We start from the raw sequence: 20,549 nt of genomic DNA, 5'->3' as shown, positions 1-20,549 counted from the left end.
CCAAATAGCATGTAGCTAAATTGCTGTTGAGAGCATCCCAGAGAGCATGGGAACCCAGTTACAGAACTTTCCCAGTGCTGAGTTACAGAACTCATATACAAGCAAAGATCCTTGCATTTGCAAAAAGTGCAGAGAATTCATGTATGGTCTATATCTCCTGGCACCCCCAGTCTCTAAAATCAATCTGTTCTAGATGTTTCCAGCCAAGCCTGGCCATACCTCCCCCACTCCTAACTCCACACCCCATTTCCCACTCATATCCTCCATTTCTTCTTTGATCTGGGCTTGCAGAGGCTTAATGCTTGTCTTATCTAATGCCACTGTGGACACTCACCTTTAATGCCAAGGGCTACTGTTCACAGACACTAATAATGCCTGCAAATGTGTGGGGACATGGCAACACAAGCAGAGTTACAGCAGCTGCAAGCTGCTTGTTTGGGAAGAACTTCAGCAAAGGCATAGCACATGTGGGAAAGCTTCACCTCTCATTCCCTGTGGAAATGCTAATCCAGATTCTCACAAATTATCATTTACCTCCAATTAACAAACTGCAGGCATTCAGAAAAGCCTGTGAAATGAGTGCTGCTTAAGTCAAGGGACACCATGAAGTATGGCATGGGGATCTTAGGCAATTCAACCTTAATGTGTCAAACCTGCAGAATGCTTAAGACTTTTGATTTCATGTTGAAACTTCTCATACCATAGGTTTTCTATTGCAACCTTCCTTGTGGAAACCACACACAATGAAGGAAGAAATTGCTGCAGACACACAGAAAGACCGTCCTCTTCTCTGGATGAGAGGATAGAGCTAGTTCTCCATCACATACATAAGACAAAGACTTATTGGGCTAACCCTTCATCCACAGAAACAGCTACAGAAAACATGATAAATCTTATCGACTTGAAATTTTCAGCCTTCCTTAAGCTCCTGGTAAGATACTTCCTTAGGCTTTCTCTGTATCTACATGAAAGGTGGAATCATCTCAACGAGCCTACCAATCTGCTTGATGGAAGCTGAACTCTCCCCTGACCTCATGGTACCTTGCCATGAGAGGGATACCCTCTCTTCCTCAAACAATCATCTTGTGATGTGCAGCACTGCAGCATTGCTCCCCAACAGGAGCATCTACCTGCACTACTGCCCACTTGACACGAGCTGCTAGCCCTCTCATACCCAGCTTGGCAGGTCTGGCAGCAGGGATGAAGCCGGTGGCTGGCAGGGTACCAGTGCTCCTCCAGGGCCACGGTCACAGCCTGTGTGGCCTGTCTGGTTACTCTTCTCTCTGCTGGCTGGGCACCAACACTTCCAGATGGAGAGCTAGGAAACAACCCTCCTGTGGGGAAGCTGGTGCTGATGCTGCACAACACCTCCTCCTCCCTGTGAAGCCTCTGATATTGGCCATTGCCTGTCACGCTCCCAGGGCAGAGAGCAGTTTGTACAAAACTATATAACTAGTAATAATATATAATAATGCTTTGCCAGTCACAGCTCACTTCATGCCCAGCCTCTCAGGGGGCTGCACTGTTGCTGCCCCATGTGAGTGTCTTTTTGATACAGGTGTTCTGTCTGTTGGGTCCCGGTAAGCAATTCTGTGATTGCAGGCAGCTGCTCCCTGGCAGGTGGGCAGCAGCCTGTGAACAGGTCTGGGGCAGAGGATACTTCACCACAGCTGAACTCTGGCCAGCAGAGTTTGCTTTGAGATCCTGCACTCTAGTATTTTGTATGGAGTTGAGCATCCTTCACTCCAATAAACTCTGCCAGAGGAACAGAGCAGGAGAAGTGGATGGTGCAGCTCAATGCAAATGCCAGCTTCAACTAGCAGGGTAAGCAAATAAACTTTCCTTTCCCTGCATATTGTATTCATATATATCAACAAGAAGCATGTTCTAATTCACAGGTACTAAACACAGTTAGGCTTATTTTATCCTTGAGGATAAAAGACTATATGTACTTTCCATCAGTGGAAAAAATTCCCACGGGATTGTCTTTGCCCACCATATGTGCCATCTTTGTTGCTGTTTTATCCATAGCTCTTTTTTTAAGCAGGTTGCTATAGTCTAAAATTAGACCAGACACATATCAATAACACCAGACAGAAGGAATAATCTGAAAACCAGTAAAATCTTTTAATCTGTGTAGATTTCAAAGAGAACCAGCTTTGTTTTTCAAATAAAGGCAATCCAATGTCATCCTCATTAAAGTGGAAAAGGCCTTTGACAGGTATTTTGTCAGTATCTGCTTATCTCTTGCTGGGCCTTACAAAGGCAGGGTTGGTTCCCTGCAGTAGCAGACTGGCAACTCTACCACAGTATGGATCGTATTTTAACAGGGATGCTTTCTGACAAACTTCTTCCCCTTTCACCCACATCTCCATCACATCCCTATTCAATCTGCCTGTAGCATCTAAGACACAGCTCCACCAGCCAATTCTCAGCAAATGTAAAGGATCTATTTTTAGAAGTCTTTAAGATGACAAGAGATGCTGACCTCAGAAAACTGTTAATATCAAGCCCCTTTATTTCTTCTCCCCTGCCTGCCCTCTCTGTGGAAGCAAACCACCACTATCTGGCCAAATTGCTCCAGACTCACCACCAGGCCAGAGCAGCATTTTGAGCATCTCCACTCCTTGATATATTCCCAGAAATCTTGTCCATGCCAAGCTCACCGGTCTGATGTGAATTCCCGAGCTCAGCCCAGTGACTTCTCTCCATGCAGCACGGGAAGGGATGCGGTGACTCACCCAGCCTCGGGATCCCCCCTGCCAACCCACTGTTTGTTTGAGTGATTTTATTGTTGGAGCCCTGTTGCCACATTTGTAACTATACTTTTTTTTTTTTTTTTTTTTTATGACAACCAGAAGTTCAGTTTTATAAACAGATGCTGTTGTGGGCCTCTCTTACTCAGCTGGATCAGCGTCAGCCTTTTTTCCAGGCTGCGGTCTCTGTGCTGCACACTGAGTCAGAGGCAGCCCTGCACAGATTTCTTTGAATCGCTGGTTTCCTCCCAGAGACTCTTGACACCCTGCCAACAAAACAGGGCGTAGCTCATTAATTTTATTTTTTTTTTCTTCTTCTTCTCTTTAAAGGCAGTCTGATTCATAGTAACTCCTTTAAAACAGAGTGGAAAGACACCACCCTCCCACACCACCGGAGGAAACTTAAACCACCCGCAGGTCACTCCCCTTCACTCCAGCTCTGCGCTCCAGGACATCGGCACTGCAGCCCAGCTCCTTCCAGAGGTGCAGCACCGGCCCCAGCCCACACGGTAAGAGCTGGTCTCGAAAACCCTCACCAGCTTTTCCTCCGTCAGGGGCTGCTCCCCTCTCCTAGCAGAACCTTTCTCCTCTGCTCCTTCACTTCTCTTCATCTTGGCTCTCGAGCTGGCTGTGGCACACACCTTCCTTTTCACCTTTTGCTGTGAAATCCAGCTGTGGTGGGGGGCTGGACTGTGCCCCTCGCAGTGCTGGCAGCAGCAATGCTGTTTTCACCTCCAGGACACGTGCAGCCAGGCTGTCCAGCTTGGTCCAGCTCACACTCAGGAGCTGCTGTGTGCTTTTGGTGTAGCACCATGGGCAGATGTGGGAAAATGCCTGCTTGGAATTGAGGCTGCAGGCTCAGTTTTTCTGGCGCTCAAGTATTTCTGCTCGTCTCTCTCCCCTCCATAATTAGTTTGCCAAGCTCTAATTTAAAACAATAGCAGTCATTCCAAGTGAAGACTGAGAGGCCCCAAAGGTGCAGACTCTGGGGTGCAATGGAGACAATCTCTCTTTTTCCAGGGGTTCTGGCTCCTGAGGCTGAAGCCGAGCTCCAGTTCTTGAGCAAAGCCACGTGAAGGGTAGAAATGTGTGTTACACCTTCTCTGGCATCACAGACACTGCGAGGCAAAGTGGGGTGGAATTGCTAGAAGCACCATGCTCTGCTGGTAGGGTGTGTGTCAAGGAGATAGAGACACTGATGGGAAGTGTGGGATTGCAGAGACTGGCAATTTTCCCTCTTCACCTGCCTTTTTCCACACAACCTCCCCCTCTTTCTTTCCCTCCTCTTCTTCACCATTTCTCTTGTTTCATGTGTCTGCTATGGTTTGCATCCTGTGGTCAAATCTGAACTGTTTTTGAGGATCTGAGAAAGGGAGTGCAGCAAAGCCAGTTTGTTGGCACCACTCTGGTTCCTGCTGCAGGAACTCAGCCCGCCCCTGCACAGTTTCAAGGATTTGAAAGAGACTGAGCAGTATTTAGCCGAATACAGCCAGGAATGGGTGGGGCTCAGGCTGGGACTGGATAATTACTGTATGAATGAACTAGAAGTTGAGCTGACTGTAACTTTTTGGGAAAAGGATGGGTTTTGTGAATTTTTTACTCCCCAGTGTCCCTGTTGCCCCCAGTGTCCCTGTTGCTTGTAACAACAGTAATGCAGTGGTGCCTCCTGACTGAGAAATGAATGTGTTGGAGTGGTGGGAAAACTGACTGAGGCAGCGAGTGTTTCCAGGGCAGTCAGAAACCAGAATGGGAAGAAAGTATTTTTGGAAGTTGTCATTTAATATGATTAACAATTAAATCATACTGATATTTAAAAAAATGCTGTGGCCACAGAACAACTTTCACTCAGAAGCTTTGAATTCCTCAAGGCACCTCAGAGAGCAGATTTGCCCAGGAGCCGCCCACTTGACATTTCTGGATGTAGTGGGATTCTTTTCTGAGCAAACACTCGAGGGAGGTGGGCATGGAGAAGTGTGAAGGCTTGGAGCCCATGAGCTGCTGTTGTATGATAACAGGGGTTTGAGCCAGCTGAATGCCTCCACCCAGTGCACCAGGGGACTGTGAGCACTGAGAGTGAGGGCCTGAAGGCAGCTTATTCCTATTTGCTCCCTTGGGGATTAGCATGGGGAAAGGATCAGAACTGAGGTACCTTACAGGGTAGTGGCTGGGAGCAGCCCCTGAAATGCAGCGCCTTGGTGGGAGGCTCTGCACATCCCCTAAGGAATTCCCGTCTGCAGGCTCTGGAGGCTCCCCCAGCTGTGACTAACCAGGCAAACACATGACACACGCTCTGAGCCATTCATGCCGGCTGCCCTGTGACAGCAGGGATCTCCACTGGGCACATGCCATGCCCAGGGAGATGTCTGACAGCGGTGGAGCCACACCCAAGGACACATTAATGCAGGAATGACGTGGGATCTTGCGGACAAGCGCCAGGTTTTGGAGTGGGTGCCTCCGCTGCAGGGCTGCTGGAGCTCCCCCAGTGAGACCCTGCTGAGGACACGGAGCCCTGGGCTTGGAAAACCAGCCCTTCTGGCTTGGCCAGTGGTCGTTCAGTTTTGCAGTGTGGGAGCGATGCAAGTGCACGCAGGAATTACTGTGTGGTGGTCTGGGGTGGAGCAGAGGTTGTATTTTGAAACAGTTCTGGGAGATTTGCTGATAATAGCCAGCATGTTTTTGGTAAAAACCCACCTCAGGGCCTTGCTTATAAAGAGATTGAGGAGATTTGCTGCAATCTAATGCACAGATTCGTCACCCTCCCAAGCCACAGGGCTCCCACATGGCACTCAGCCTGTGCCTGCTTCTGGTTCCTCAGAGCAAGCAAAAGTGGGAGGGAGCCTGCTTCCATAGCCCTGCCCCAAAATGGGCCCCAAAATGCCCAGCTGGCTGCTGGACACCCCTCCCTTGGCATGTTTCCCCTTGCTCACCCCCCAGTTCACTTAGTGCTCCCTTTGCTGAGTGCTGCATGGATGGCAAAGGAGGAAGACACCTGATGCCTGGGCTGGAATTTGCCCTCAGATGCTCAAGTGCTCTGTAAAGCAAGAAATAGCACTACTAGACCCCTTTGATCTCAACAGGTTCCTGTGCCTGTACCTTTCAATAGGTAAGTGACAGTACTATCACCCAGCACAACATAAGGCAGGTTGCAAGGCATGGCCTTCCTAATTTTTTTCCTTCCTTCTGTTTTCCAACAAAAAATAAGATAAAACTAAAATATAAGATTTATTTACCCTTCCTTCAAGGCAGGGAGAATAAGAGGCCTGAAGCTGCTATTTTACTCCTCTAAAAAAGGGAGGGCAAGGGAGGGGATTTCCAATCTTCACATCTGAAGATGGATGCTTAATACTTCATTGGTCTTTTCTGCTGAGGCAAAGCAGCATTCACAGAAAAGGAGGCTCTTCTCCATGGCTCTGCCAGGATTGAAAACCTACTCATAGCCACAGTGCTGCAATAGTGGCAGTGAACAAATGTGCTGAAGCACATCTCAGTTATGCCTGTATTGATCTTCTGTCAGGGCCAGTCCACACCCAGTCATCCCACAGCATGACACAGGGTGTAGCAGCAGTTCCTGTATAAACTGCCCAGAGGGAAATCTGGAGGGCCTCTTAAGCTGCTTTCTGCCATTACACAGCAGGGAGAGCAGCAAAGCCACACATTGGGGCTGCCATCTGGAGTGTGATTTCTTCAAACCCTGCTGGGGGAGTTTTGGAAAGTACCTGCTTAGCTAGAACAGCTTGACCATGAACAAAGGAAACTCTGGCCAAATTTGCAGCTTCAGCACCCTACTCCTCCTCAACTGTTTTCAGGAGGGCAGAGAGTGTATGGAAGGTGCTCTCTTGTTAAGACCAAATATAGCCCATGCCTTGTCATAGAAGGGAGGGACAGGTTAGGACAACTCAGCTCCAGAACCCACGTTGCCCGAGGGAGTGACAAGTTTGCCAAGATCAGTAATTAAGATCTATCCCCTTTACCCTGTGAAAACCAGTCTGTAACAGAGGCATGGGGAGACACCCATGATGAGAGCCCAGGGACAGATCTAGGCTAGGTCATTCCCTAGTCCTGCAGGAAATGCACTGAACTCTCAGCACTGGAGTGGCTGACACAGGTGAGCAGTGACTCATGCTGAATTGTGCTGTGGGGCCACCTGGCAATATGTTTGTATTTGAGGAAATCCAGGGTGAGGACCTTTGTTGTCCTTTTGCCCTCGCAGGGCAGAGTCTGCTGAAGGAGAGGAGTTGTGAAAGCAACTGCCACGACTGGGTCCATTGTCCACATTCTTCTCATTCCAGAGAGATATCTTCCCTGTGTTGGCTCCAGCAAGCCTCTGGGAAGGATAGTGATAGCAATGGGAGCAACAGGGGAGAGCTACAAAATGCTCAGAGCCTGGAGTGGGCTGGTGAAGGGATTGCTGAAGACCAGCACAGGAATGTGGAGCACTGCTGGAGGAGAGCTGGGCACATCACTGGCTGTGACAGCTTAGGCAGCTGAGCCAGCCTGCCTGCTAGCTGGCTACCAGTGGCTGCAGCTGGGCCAGCGTGGTGACCCCCAGCAGGGGAGCTCTTGGTGTCTCCAAAGCACAAGCAACAAGAACCAGCTTATACCCTACTGATCACAGGTGCAGGGAGCCCTCTGAAAGCCAGGTGAGGTATTTTACACCATGATCACCTTTGTCCCACCCAGCTCAGAGCACTGACCAGCTCCAGGCCGGTCCACAGCATCCTTCCTGTGTCTGCTTCATACACGTGCTCCCCCCAGTTCATCACTTGTGCACTTTGGTTGAAAGAAGGAGCTTTCACACAATTTTGCATTTCAATCCTGCACAGTCTTTTCCAAGCTGGTTTGCAGGAGCAGAGGCACCCTGAAAGCAACCTGACCCAAAAGCTCAGACTCTTTACATGCCTGAGTCACACTGACCTCAGTGTCTCATAGACTGTACTGGCTTGTTCAGGGGTTTTGCAGTTTTGAGAGACAGACACACTGTAAGATACAACTTCTTTTTTAGAGTTACACTCCTTTGGAAAAGACAAAAAGGAATTTCTAGACAAAACTGTCTATGTAAATCACAGGACTTTTTAACCCAAGGATGCAGCCAAAGGTATGGCTGATGTGGGCTTTTAGTTTCTTCAACCTCTATGTCAGGGCTGTTGCAAAGAGGAAGAGCAGGAGGTCCCACCAGAATTGATGTGTGTTCTTTTGCTCATACCACTCTGTAAGCTGAGCTTTCCTGTCACAGCTGTCAGACAGTCTCTCCAGCTGCCTGTGTGGCACAGGTAGATCCGTGCACCCATGAAGAAGCCGTGCACACACGTAGAGTTCACAGGGAGCCCACAGACGGCACTGCCATTCCACAGAGGGAGCACACAGAGCTGCAGATGCACACCCCTACACACAACACCGCAGCGCCCAGACTGTCAGCCCTCCCACAAATGCTTCTCACATATCTCAGGATCTTGCTAGAACTCCTGCCAGCAACTCTGGTGTGTGATTTACCCACCCAGGGAGCACCAGCGCTCTGAGGGGTGAGTGCTCTGCATGGCCCCTCTGCAGGTGTGGAGAGACACCTCTGTGCCTCCCTTCGCTCTGGGGTCCCTTCCCAGCCCATCAGTCCCAGCCCAGTGAGGAATCACAGTGTTTTCCTGCAGCAGCAGCTGCTGGCTGCCTGCCAGGCTCAGGCAGCTGTCTCTTCCCTTTCCGACTACCAGGCGAGCATTGGAGTTTCATTTGATGTTGTCACATGGCTGAGCACTCAAGGGTGGTTCTTCTGGAGAAAATGCCAATTTCTCACTGTCTGCCCTAGGAATTGTGATATTTTCCCCACTCTCATATGAATCATGAGCATGAGAGCTGGAAAACCCTCATGTGTCATCTTTTGTGACTCCCCTCTGCATCTCTCAATGAGTGGAGGTTCATCACCAAGGGTAAATTCTTGAGGAATTTGTCAGATCCCATAAGAAATTTTTCACATGCTGGTGTTTCACCACTCCCTTGGGAAGGCAATTCCACTGATCTCTTGGAGTCCATTCTGCCAGGAAATGCTTCACAAGAACCAGACAAAATCTTCCATTGATTTATTTTCAGGCTGTAGTCCCTCAGGTCTACACTTTCCTTTTAGTTGGCATCAATCTGCTGGTTTTACAACCTTGCTCTGCCCCATGTGGTCATCATAGCCACTGCCCATATGTACGTGAAATCTCACGGGCATAAACCAGAGGCTCCAAAGGTCTCCATGTGCCCACACCCAGCCCTTCTCCCACACATGTGAAATCTCTTCCCAGAGGCACTAGCCTACTCATCCCCATGTCTATAAAAAGCATCTGACTTGTAAATTGAGTCAGGCTGGTCTGTCAAAACCAGGCTGTCAACAGCAGTGCTGACATACAGTAGTTAGTAAAAGTCTGGAGTCAGCAAGGACTCTGGATTCATCAGGATCTGAAGCAAGAGACAGAGCAAAGGGTGAAAGCAAAAGGATTCTTCCCTGTTGCTTAAAGTTGTCATGAGCGTTCCAGTAACAATGTAACATGTCCAAAGTCATCATGGCACCAAAATATCAGAGAGATATTCACCTCTTTGCATCCTGCCAAATGCCCCTGGGCACAATGAGGACTGATGCTCATAGCCCACACAAGGACAAGGTGTGCAGTTGTAGTAGGTCCAAGATGCAGTGATGGCCTCAGCTCAGTCAAAAGGCAGATGTACAAATTCTGCAGAAGGTTTTATCCCACACTGAGGTTTCCCTTACTGGTAGCACATGGCAGCATTGCTCTGTGCTTAGCTTTGCACTGAGGATTGTGTGCTGGTAACAGAGGTGGAAGCTTGTGGCAACCTCAAACAATATCAAAAAGTTTTTACTTCCTGTCCATTACTCTCGTTTTCTCCTTCCTTTCCAAGTGGCCTTGGCCCTGATTTGAACCACCAGTATTCCTGCTGTGACTCTGTGCCCCTCAGACAGTGGCCAAGTTCCCATGCTTTCTCTAAATATTGGACCACCTGTTGTCCCCATCAGAGACTGGGACAGTCAGACCACTGGTTTGACTTACTGCTGCCTTCCTTATATTCTGTCGTGGCAGCTGGGAAAGGCAGAATTTCATTTTTGTTAGTTGTTTTCAATCTATGGAGATTTTTGTAGACATTTGAACCAAAAGCATTTGTTTTTTTCTCCAAAAGGCCATCTTCCATTGTTGAGAAATCTAATGTATCAAACTAAAGGGTCTTCAGGTGAAAAACTCACTTTGAAAGGAGTCAGAGGTCACCAGTGTGCGCAGACAGTGTGATTCAGATGTCTTCTGCTCCCTGGACACTCTGGGGAGCTACAGAATATTGGCTGGGCTCTCACCTCAGCCAGCATCTCTCACACTGCACCTCACCAACTCAGCTTGGGAGAGGCAGTCCCAAGCAGGGACCTCAGTTCAGAGATGAAGATGGAAATGGAAGTCAGATGAACTATATCCATTAAGGAATACTTGAGATCTGAAATACTTCAAATTTAGTTGAGAGTGCCCTGATTTTTCACCCGAAACAACCCCATTGTTCTGCAGAAAAATCTGTACACTCACCCTCTAGTCTTTTCACTGCAATGTACTCTGTCAGAAGCAAAGGACCTCTTCCTAATCTGGCTTCCCTCTTGAGTACTCCCTCCCTGTATTTAAGAAATTATACCATTGGCCTTTATCATATCTCCAAGTGCCACTTCACATTCCATCCTAATCCTTTTCTAGGAAGCAAACCAGGGGCGAGGACTCACTTCTCCATATTGCCCTCAGACAGAAGGATCCAAAACACTTAAGTAGGCAGAGGGGGGATATGGGTGGCAGCAATCTGCCTGCATGAGAAGTCTTCGTCTTAGTTTTTAACAGATAGTACCAGCCTGCTTGAACTTGAGCTGGGGTGCAGCAGAGCTGTGTGTTGTTCCCCAGTGTGTGTACTCCTGCACGGTCAGAGAAAGTCGCTACACAGCAAGGAGTCTGTCATGCTTTTCTGCAGGGTTTTTTGTACTGAAGGCTTCTATGGTGATTCTTACTCGTGATTGCCGTTGGTGTGGCTTGTTATTTCTCTTCATCCATCACCCCATGAAAAGGAAAGTCTGTCCACTGTTGTCAGCACAGTATCTTCTCTTGACTCACATGGGCTGTTCAGCAGGTGCATGACCACTTCCCCACCAGCCTGCCCCACCTCAGTAGTCCTACTGTTATGTCTCAGTCCTTTTTTCTTGGCTTAGTTGGGGTCTCTCCTCTGAAAGATGCTTGGGGAAGGCTCACAAATTGTTTGCTTGACTGGTTCTTGAGAAGGAGTCCTAAAACTGAGTGTCCTGAGCACGTAATCTTTCAGGGTTAAATTACTGTGGGGTTTGAGAGCTTTGGGGTGAGTCAGTGGAAAAAACTGGCAGCTCTAGGAAGGCTAAGACTGACTCATAGCCCAAGAAGAGCCTGAGGAACTCCAAATGCAGCTGCAGTTTAGGTAGGAGAATGGAAGAAAAGGCATTTGCATGCAATTTTGTCCTATTGCTCCAGCAATGTGACCCCACCCTGTAGTGGAGAAAGATGTCTCACATTTAACAAATGGAAACGATATCCTGTCAGTCCCCGATGCTCTGCCAGTTTCTGTGTCTAATGGGAGGAAAAGTCCACGCCACAGCATCAGAGACAGAAGTGAATCTATTTCAGTGCTGTTCCTTCACCCACGGCTCCTCTGGGATTGTTCTCTCGTGTTTTATTTAACAGGCAGAGAGAGATGAAGAACGGGGAAAGCAAATGAATACAGAGGGAGGCTTGTGCTTTAACTCACAAAGAATCAAAACTAAGCTGTGAGCACATATCCCCTGGGGGAGTTTGCATTTGATAGCGTGTGTATTCAGGGAGAGGTGCTGACGTTCTCAGGAAGTAGGTGCACTGCAAGCACCTGAACTAACACTGCTCTCCTGCAGTGCTAGAACAGGCAGAAAAAGCAAAAGGAATAAAGGATTTCAGTTTTTTCTTAGAATATTGGTCAAAGTCATGGGCATAGGGTCATGATTTTGAGGGTTTTTTACACTGTAAAGTAACATTTATCCCTCATTTTCATTTCTGAATGCAAACAAAAGGTGCATTTAAAAAGCCTGTTCTAGTCCTTAGGATGTCATGAAAGTAAGTTTTTAATCTTTCAAGTAGGAAGCTTTGTTTGAAGGTTCTAAAAAATAATAAGAAAAAAAAAAAAAAAAGCACTGAGTGAGATTTTAAAGAGGCCATGGAAAAATACATCCATCTAAGAAAGTTTAGCCACTGTTCAGTAAAGGCAAATTTCAGAGCAGGCAAATTTGTCAGGGTTTGGTTTATGATTGCCAGTACCCTATAGTGTCAAGAGCAAGGTAACCAAAAAAAAAAAAAAAAAGAGAAGTAGTCAAAGGGACAGCAAAGGGACAGGAAGATTTTGCTGCAGATATGTCACTTAGTCATGGCAACAGCAGTAGTTTCTCAGTTTGAGCTGCAGTGGTGATATGGTATCAGTTGCCATCCAGCATTTTGAAACCTTCATTCCTTTTACAATCAATGCAAAGGGGTTTAACTCTTAGGTCAAGTATGTTCATGTGGTAGCCTGCATAAACAGTTGAGAATCTGGATTTTAGAAGTGCTGAAATCATAAGTGACTGTCAGTACAGACAGGAGAGGTCACAGTGACCAGGCCATCCAGCCAAATCAAGCTCTAGAGCATGATTTTGCTAGGACACCACAAAGCAGACAAGTAAGCCTGGCCCACATTCAGCAAGTCAGGGCTTAACATCTCCAGAGAGTTCTCCAGGTGAAGGAAACCTCACAGTAGATAAGATTTTCTGGGGAGATGGGACTAGTCACCAAACCTTATCTGTTTTACTAAAGAGTATCTTTGCTTGGGTGGGAGCAGTGGCCTAAACTGGTTCCTTGAGATCCTAAACTCAAGGAATTCTTCCTGATCAGCAGCTAATGCTGAACTGGTCAAAGTGCCACTGATGGAGAAGCCTGCCTACCCACTGTGGTTTGGGAAAATGTATACAAAGCAGTGCCAGGAGCAGCTGCAGCACTTTACAGGAATACACTCCCACTCATGTCCACAATGAGAGGAAAGACAGTAGTGGAGTAGGTGGAGTCATCAAGTAAAAAAGACACATGAATGGGACTTCACAAAGCCTTTTGTCACAGTTTGTGTGAAAGACATCATAAAGTATAAGTGTGTTGTTTCATGACAGTGTTACCACACCCTGTACAAATGGTGACAGCATTCAGACCTTACCTGAGTCACCTGGACCAAAATAATTTGACAGCTGACATTAATCACATGCTTGATACTGCTCTTCAGTACCAGCACTATTGAGGGAAAGAGCAACACAGCCCTGTCAAACTTTCTAGGAAGTTTACTGGCCACAGAGTAGACTCAGTAAATGCTTCTGCCTGAAATATATTGATTTGTGTGAATTGTCTGCACTCATTCTCACAGCTTAGATTTGTTCCTTGTATTTCACGTTTTCGGGTAAGAAGTCATCAGTCTTGACAAACCATGTCATGCAAGCTTTCTAAAGCACATTCCCCTCTCTTTCCAGTCCCATGTTCATCAATGACAGGAAATCTTTAAAAAAGAAGTAGAAGTTTGCAGGGTACAGAGGCAAAAATTCCGAAAAGAAACCAAAGAGAAATCTGCATTACAAAAGAATCTTATTGCATTCATAAAGTGACCTGCATGCCTCAGGTTTTAAAAGAGAAATAGGCAGTTTTCATTGGTAACCTGGGCATCTTCTCCAGCTCCAGAAAACCTCATGGTATTTCTTATCTGGTTACTCCCCTCTTCACTTAAAGGAGTGGTCTACTGAGCAGAGGCCTCTCCTCTGGCTCTCCTCAACTATTCAACAGCTGAGGCACCAAGGAGCCCACAGTCCTCAGTTCCATACCACCTGTCTGTGACCCAGACCAGCTGGAAGAGGCTGAGACACCAGAGGAGAACAGGAAGAGAAAAATCTTTCCTGACCTCTGTGAATTTTGTGGGCAAAAACTCTTGCAAGAATGTAGGCCTGGATTATGGCGTTTTTACTTTACATTAGAACACATCAATTTAAGCAACCTGTGTATATATTCAGGCTATTTTTAAAATGCCGCCAAGTTATTTACAGCTCCTCCCATATTGGTTCCTTAATCTTTAGGCTTTATTTAACCTCTTGAGCAGATTTGACAAAGTTTTTAGTGACTTTTTTTTTGGGATTCCACATTTAGAGTGAACCTAAGGCCAGCATGGGCTTTTGCATGTAAAGAAATCATATGGTAATGCTGTTCTTTGACTCAGCCCTTCCCTTCATGTCCTCCCTCTGTTCTTGTTCTCCCTCAGAGCTCTCTGTGTTGGTGACACCACCTGGAAGAGACCCAAGATGTTGGTGCTACTGGCTGGTATCTTTGTGGTTCACATCGCCACTGTCATCATGCTCTTTGTCTCCACCATTTCCAACGTAAGTAGACTGCCCAGGATGGGAGGTGGCTGTCACCTCCTGCAGCAGCAGCCAGCCTCAGATCCAGACCAGGGGTGGGTGCTCAGGCGGGGGTGAGGAACATTCCGCTCACAGTGAAACAGTGATGGGTGCGCTCGGGGAGCGGGAAGGCAGCTGGGCTGGTACAGGTGGTACAGAGGCAGCCTGTGTCCGTCACCTCCCGGACCCCAGAGCAGCAGCACCTCGATGCCCTTCATCAGGCAGTGGGGCGGTCAGCAGTGCCAGCCCTGCCGGGGCTGTTCCCACAGCGCCATCCCACCCAAGGGGCGCCGGGAATATCTGTGCACTGCCGGCGCTCCCCGCCCCCCGGCGGAGCGGATTTTGGGGTCCCTCACACCCTCCTGGCCAGCCGTGAACCCCCACCACCCCACATAGGAATAGGGTCAGGATGACCTGGGAGATTTCTCCACGATGGTTGGAACAGACTTGACTGGTGTTTAGCTCAGACCAAACGGCTCCAGGCGCTGGAAGGCAGTGCTGTATCCCACCTGTCCGGATGGTCATTGCCATCATTTTCGGGCACTTGGGCTGCTCGTGCTCACTTTAGGGTTAGTCTGACAGAAGAAGCTTTCCTGCCCCTTGACGCAACCGTTCTGTCCTGTTTCAGGTTTGGATGGTGGGTTCTTCCAACTTTGGAACGATTTCAACAGGACTCTGGCTGCTGTGCAACAACACCTGCAGTCAGCTGCCAGTTAGCAGTAAAGATGAGGGTAAGTTACATCCGCATTTTCATCGTGGTGAATCACAGGACATTGACGAGCACTGCCAAGGCTGGGTCCTGACCTTCTCCCATCTATTCTCTGTGTTCCAACAGCTTCCCTCAAAGCCGTGCAAGCCTTTATGATCCTCTCGATCATTTTCTCCGTTGTGGCGCTCGTGATGTTCATTATCCAGCTGTTCACCCTGGAAAAAGGCAAACGTTTCTACATGACCGGAGCCGTCATGCTGGTTTGCTGTGAGTATGCACCTGCACACCCTGCCATGGCTCTGCCTGCATCCCCACTGCCTCCGTGAACACAAGGAGCCACGTATGGTCACCAGGGGGGGTTGTCAGCCAGATAAATGTTTCCAGTGACCCGATGTTTTTACAAAACAAAGCACCAGGGAACTGGAAATTGTTGGGTTGGGATTTTTTTATTTTGCTGTATATCATGAAAGTATTTCCAGGTTTTCATTAGGAAATCCTAGTGGGTTTTGCAAAATACCTGTGAAAGACAACAAAAAGGATTCAAGTGTTTTGAGGGAGCAGAGGAATAAACAGTTAGACAGATACTGCACATGGGATTCAACATGTAGCGCCAAACTGTCGTCATATCTTATTACTGATTTCCTTCTAACAAAGGTTTATTCCTCATGGCACCCACTAAACAAGCCCCAAGTGTCTTATGTCATCACAGCTGCAAAAGAAATGCTCCACAAATAAGCCTAATGGGCAGCAGCTCCTCTCTCATACGGCACAGGACATGCATTACAATCTCAGGGGACAGCAGTACTTCAGAACTCTTGCAGCAATGCTGGTTCCTGTGTGTTTTCCAACTCTGTTTTCCCTCTTCCTTCCCACAGGGATGTGCATTCTGATCGCAGTCTCCATTTACACAGCTCGGTTCACAAGCGCGGTGGCGTACTCCACAAACCCTCACCATGGCTACTGCTTCATACTGGCCTGGATCTGCTTTTGCTTCAGTTTCATTATCGGCATCCTCTACCTTGTTCTTAGAAAAAAATAAGGCTGATGGGTGCCCAGGGGAGAGGGTTGGCTACTGGGAGTGGGGAAGAATTACTCTGCTGAGAGAACTGTTGGGCCAATAGACAAAAACAGCTGCCATCATCACCACTGCCACCACAGAAAAATCATTAACAAAGCTAGAATCCTCAGAAACTCCTTCACCAAAGAGAGGGAGAAACAACTCCTACTGATCTAGCACTTCTGGGGCTAGAAATCTGCAAGTGACCCAGACAGCTCTTCTCCTTTTCTGCAAAGTTGTGCCAAAACTTCACAAAGCTTCAAGCTCAGCAGTGATGATTAAAGGGCACCACAAAAACAAGGGCTGTATCTTTTTCCCTTCCTAGAGCCCTTCTCACTTACATTTGAGTGTGCCTTGTGGGTTGGGCAGTGAGGATTATGACCCCTTTATTTATCCGTTGAGACAAATGGGATGGGCCTTTTGTTACATTTTATATATATATATATGCGCACATAAGTGAACATTAAAGACATTAAATTGATAAAAAATAATAGAAATTGAATAATTTTGTATTAAAATATCTGCAAAAATAAGGCAGCAATTTTTTTTGCTGTTCTGTTTTCTATTTGATATTCCCACTGATTGAATAAGATACAAATAGGAATGGCAAATATACAGTCATGGATGATGGAGGGAGAAAGAAAGACAGAGAGAGAGAGAGAGAGAAAGTGCAGGGGTAAAGATATACAGGGATTCTTAATTACAGAGGATGCAGTTTCTCAGTAGTACATGTGCAGGGAGGGAACCATCTGGATGTGTGTCTACACTAAAATAATCTGTTCAACTCCAGAACATGATAACAGCACTGCTATATCACAGATCCTTACTGAGACAAGTCCTTATCGTAGGCAGGGCTTTTTTCCCACCTTGTCACCTGGTATATAATATTAATTGAGTGCCCCACCTTGTGACAAAGCTCATCTCAAAAGCAGATAATGGTTAGTAGAGGAAATTTATTCCCTAGTGACAGATCAGGAGAGATGAAGCAGGGCTTGTGAGTTTTGCTCCTTGCTGTATAGCCTTAGGCCAGACACTTATCCCAGTGCTTTTCATCTGCCAAATTCTTCCATAAAACTAGCTACCTCCCAGGGTTGCTGAGAGATTCTGAGTCCACTCTGTAGCATAAGGCCCCCATGTGAAAGGCTGGCATATGAAAGTTAGGCATTGGTACTGCTGCAACCCACACATTTCTGTTAGTTTGAGGAATCTCAGTCACAAGAGGCATTTGCAAGAGACGAGGTCAAAATTTCCTGTGACTCCATTCATAAGGTGGAGAATAAAAAAAAACATGTTAGTGGAGACTGTGCATGGATGCTATTTACCTCTCTCTCTCTTTCTGTTACATTTTCTTCTTATGTAGACTTTATCAATTTGGTGGATATATTCTAGTACTGTATGTTGGCGTTTCATTAACAAAGGTTATTTCATATATAGTCATTGTAAATATTTTGAAATGCATATTTTTAACTTTGTGGGTATAAAAATAAAATCTGATTCCCTTTATAATAAAGAGTTTTGCACTGTTGGTTTATTTTTTTTTTGGGGTGGGGGGGCGGTTTCGATTAGTGTTTCGTATATTTGTTAGCAGAAGTATTTGCTGCTCTTACTGAATCCCAGCTCGCCCCTTTAAGACAATGCAGGACTATCATGATTTCTTGCATGCCAGTATATGAGATTTCCTGTTCTGAAGGAGAGGAAGCAGAACAACTCTCAGAGATCCTGTTTCAGGCTGCCTGTAAGCTCAGGCAGACAGTGTGAGCAGTGGTATCACTCAGTCTCAGTGCCAGTCTTTGCTTCACACCCAGGAAAGCTGGAAACATACTTTCTCACTCTGGCGGAATCTCATCTGTCCTGAAGCAAAATCACCGAGGTGTTTATCTGGGTCTCATGAGTTGGTATAGCTGTTGCCTCTCTACCATTGTCTGGCCAAACACCTCTGCAGTTCTAGACTTTAGGCAAAGAGTCCAAAGCCCAGGACACTGGCAGATCTCAGAACACTTGGGACACAATCCTGTGAGCTGTGAAGTAAGTCCTAGCAAGAATCAGCTGCATAGGAAATTTTTCTTTACCCATTAACCTATCACAGGGAGAATGAATGTTCAAGAGCTGAAGTTTTACTAGAGGGAGACTTCTTACAGGATTTGAGAAGGGCTCACAGTGTGTCATGAGTGGACACTTGTCTTTGTCTCAGGAGGGTCCAGGAGTCACAGAATTATAGAATATGCTGAGCTGGTCAAGTCCAGCTCCTGGCCCTGCAGAGGCCATTCCCAGAATCACACCATGAGCCTGGGAGCATTATCCAAATGCTGTTTGAACGCTGCCAGGCTTGGTGCTGTGAGCACTGCTTAGTGCTGTGGCCATTGAGTCCTGCTGTTCCTCATGCTCCTGGCACTCCTAGAAGGGCAGGGTAACCAAAGACCTTCTGGCCAAGGCTAGCACTGACAGGTGAGACATGAGCCACCCACTGAGGTGGGAGTAGGGAGGGAAGAGAGCCTTGCAGGAGCACACCTACTGCTGGGCTGGTGTCTGTGCCCTGTTCCTAGGGCACAGATGTGCCCTGTACACACCCTGTATGTGACAATATCACACCTCACAGGATGGCAATGCCAGCCTTGTTGGCATGACTAGGACAGGTCATAGGCAATGCTGTCAATTTTTGAACAGTGGTCTCCAACATTTGTCACCACAAACTGTTGTCATTGATAGCTTAGAAAGGACACAAAGGCTACTGGACACTCTGGGTAGCTTGGTTTGCCTGAAAAATCACTTGGGCTACTAAAGGATCAGTACCCTAATCTACAGGTGGAAAAAGTCACTGAGTCCCCGAGCATCTGATAACCTAGTTATCTGGTCCCTGAAGTGTAATTCATTCCAAATGACACAGTCTGGTCCTCATTGAGTAGCTCCCACCACCATCTTCTGAATCCTGTTACATTAGGGGCTCACAGGCACGAAATCACATTTGGCACCACCAAGACAGAGCACATCAAACAGAAAAAGCAGATGCCAACAAATATGGATCAATTACAAAACATAGGAAAGCAGAAAAGGATAAGAGCAAATAGCACTACTGGTTGTATCATATGACAGATGTTTGCTCAGAAATCATCTTCAACACAGCATGAAGTGACACTGACCAGTGCCACATGGACTGTGAGATGCAAAGTCATGTCACTCCTGCAAGAGCCATTTCAGGGACCAAGCTTCACAAGGCCCAAGACTACAGCTGACTCCAGCACTTCACAGCAGAGTCCTTGGACTTGGAAGAGAAGCCTTCGAAAGAGGAGAAACAGAGAGGAGAAATTCCCATGCCTGAGGTTCAACTGCAGAGCAAAAGGATCCCCCCTCCCTGGTTCTTTTCTGCAGGTCACTGCAAGGAGAAAGATGTTTGCCACAAATAGCTGATTAATTCAGGGCATTTGACTACAGTAAATCAGCTGCAGAAAGCACTAAAAATGAGGGACAGCCAAGGGGGCAAGAGCTTTTTGGACAAGAGACATTCTTGCTCTGATCAGAAAGTCACACTATGTAGGCTGGGAAGAAGTAGTCCAATAACTGGTAACATTAAGGGGTTTGAAATTGCCTCTACATATGCATGGGTGTGTTGCAAAAGGCGCTGCAGACACCTTAGGGGAGAGCCCTGCTCTGTGAATGGCAGAAGCCCAGGCCAGCCAAGCAGAGTAAGTGACTCCTGGCCTGATCAAAGGGTGATGACAGCACTGTGAACACAAAGGCAGCAGCACCTGCTGCATTTACAGAATATGGCTGACTGCCAGCACACCCAAAGCAGAAGAATGGCTTGATTCCCTTGCAGCAAAGACAACAGAGGAAAACCAAACCACCACCACCACCAATAACAAAATACAAAACCCCCCAAACCGAACAAAACTAGATAAAAACCAAGAGTGCAAAGAATGAGGAGCTCATGGGAAGTATTAAAGGTGATGCCAGGAATGATGTAAAAAGCTACAAGTTGCTTCCAGCACTGGAATAACTCTCCACTGCTGGCATCCTGGATGCAGCTAGCCCAGGAACCTTTTAACAGAGGAAAGTAAGGTGAAATCAGCGTGATATATTATTCCACTCAAAATATATCCAGTCCAGGGGTCACCCTAGAAATGTATGCTGTGCTTGTACTAGCTGTAATTAGAAGGCTGCCTAAACTTGTGGTTATTTATATTTGCAGCTCTGTCTGCTCAGATAATAAGAGCAGCCAGGGTACCAATTGATTGTTGGAGGAACTGGGGAGGAATATTAATTGCAGACCCTCTGTTCCTGCATTGCACAGTTGGTGAGGTGCATCACTGCAGGCAGCTCAGCTCTCCCAACATTGTCAGCACCAGAGTATTGAATTAGATACACTATGATCTGATGCATGATGACAAATCTCATGTTGCACAATTCACTCAAAGTATGTGGGTATCTGGTATAAATATACACCTTGTCATCTGTTACAGTGCTTAGGAAACCTGATTGCCTTTCTGCTCAGCCTAGCATGGAAGGCTGTAGCTGGCAGCCTTCCTACATTCCACCCCCTCTCAGGCTTCTCATGTGAACCATGTTAGCCAG

The 20,549-nt window shown here is 47.0% G+C and overlaps 1 protein-coding gene across 1 annotated transcript; it reads left to right on the top strand.

Annotated features, from left to right (window-relative positions):
* Positions 1–2,942: 2,942 nt before the first annotated feature.
* On the top strand, positions 2,943–17,505 carry EMP1 (epithelial membrane protein 1). Its single transcript, XM_056516442.1, has 5 exons — positions 2,943–3,265; positions 14,079–14,196; positions 14,843–14,945; positions 15,050–15,190; positions 15,799–17,505. Exons 2-5 carry the CDS (start codon positions 14,119–14,121, stop codon positions 15,960–15,962), a joined length of 486 nt encoding a protein of 161 aa, XP_056372417.1. The 5' UTR covers positions 2,943–3,265; positions 14,079–14,118; the 3' UTR covers positions 15,963–17,505.
* The last annotated feature ends 3,044 nt before the right edge of the window (positions 17,506–20,549 follow it).

Source organism: Oenanthe melanoleuca, chromosome 1A, assembly GCF_029582105.1.
Source record: "Oenanthe melanoleuca isolate GR-GAL-2019-014 chromosome 1A, OMel1.0, whole genome shotgun sequence".
In the NCBI taxonomy this organism is placed as follows: Eukaryota; Metazoa; Chordata; class Aves; order Passeriformes; family Muscicapidae; genus Oenanthe; species Oenanthe melanoleuca.
Note: the sequence above shows the minus strand (reverse complement) of the source record. Positions and strands in the feature narration are given on the sequence as shown.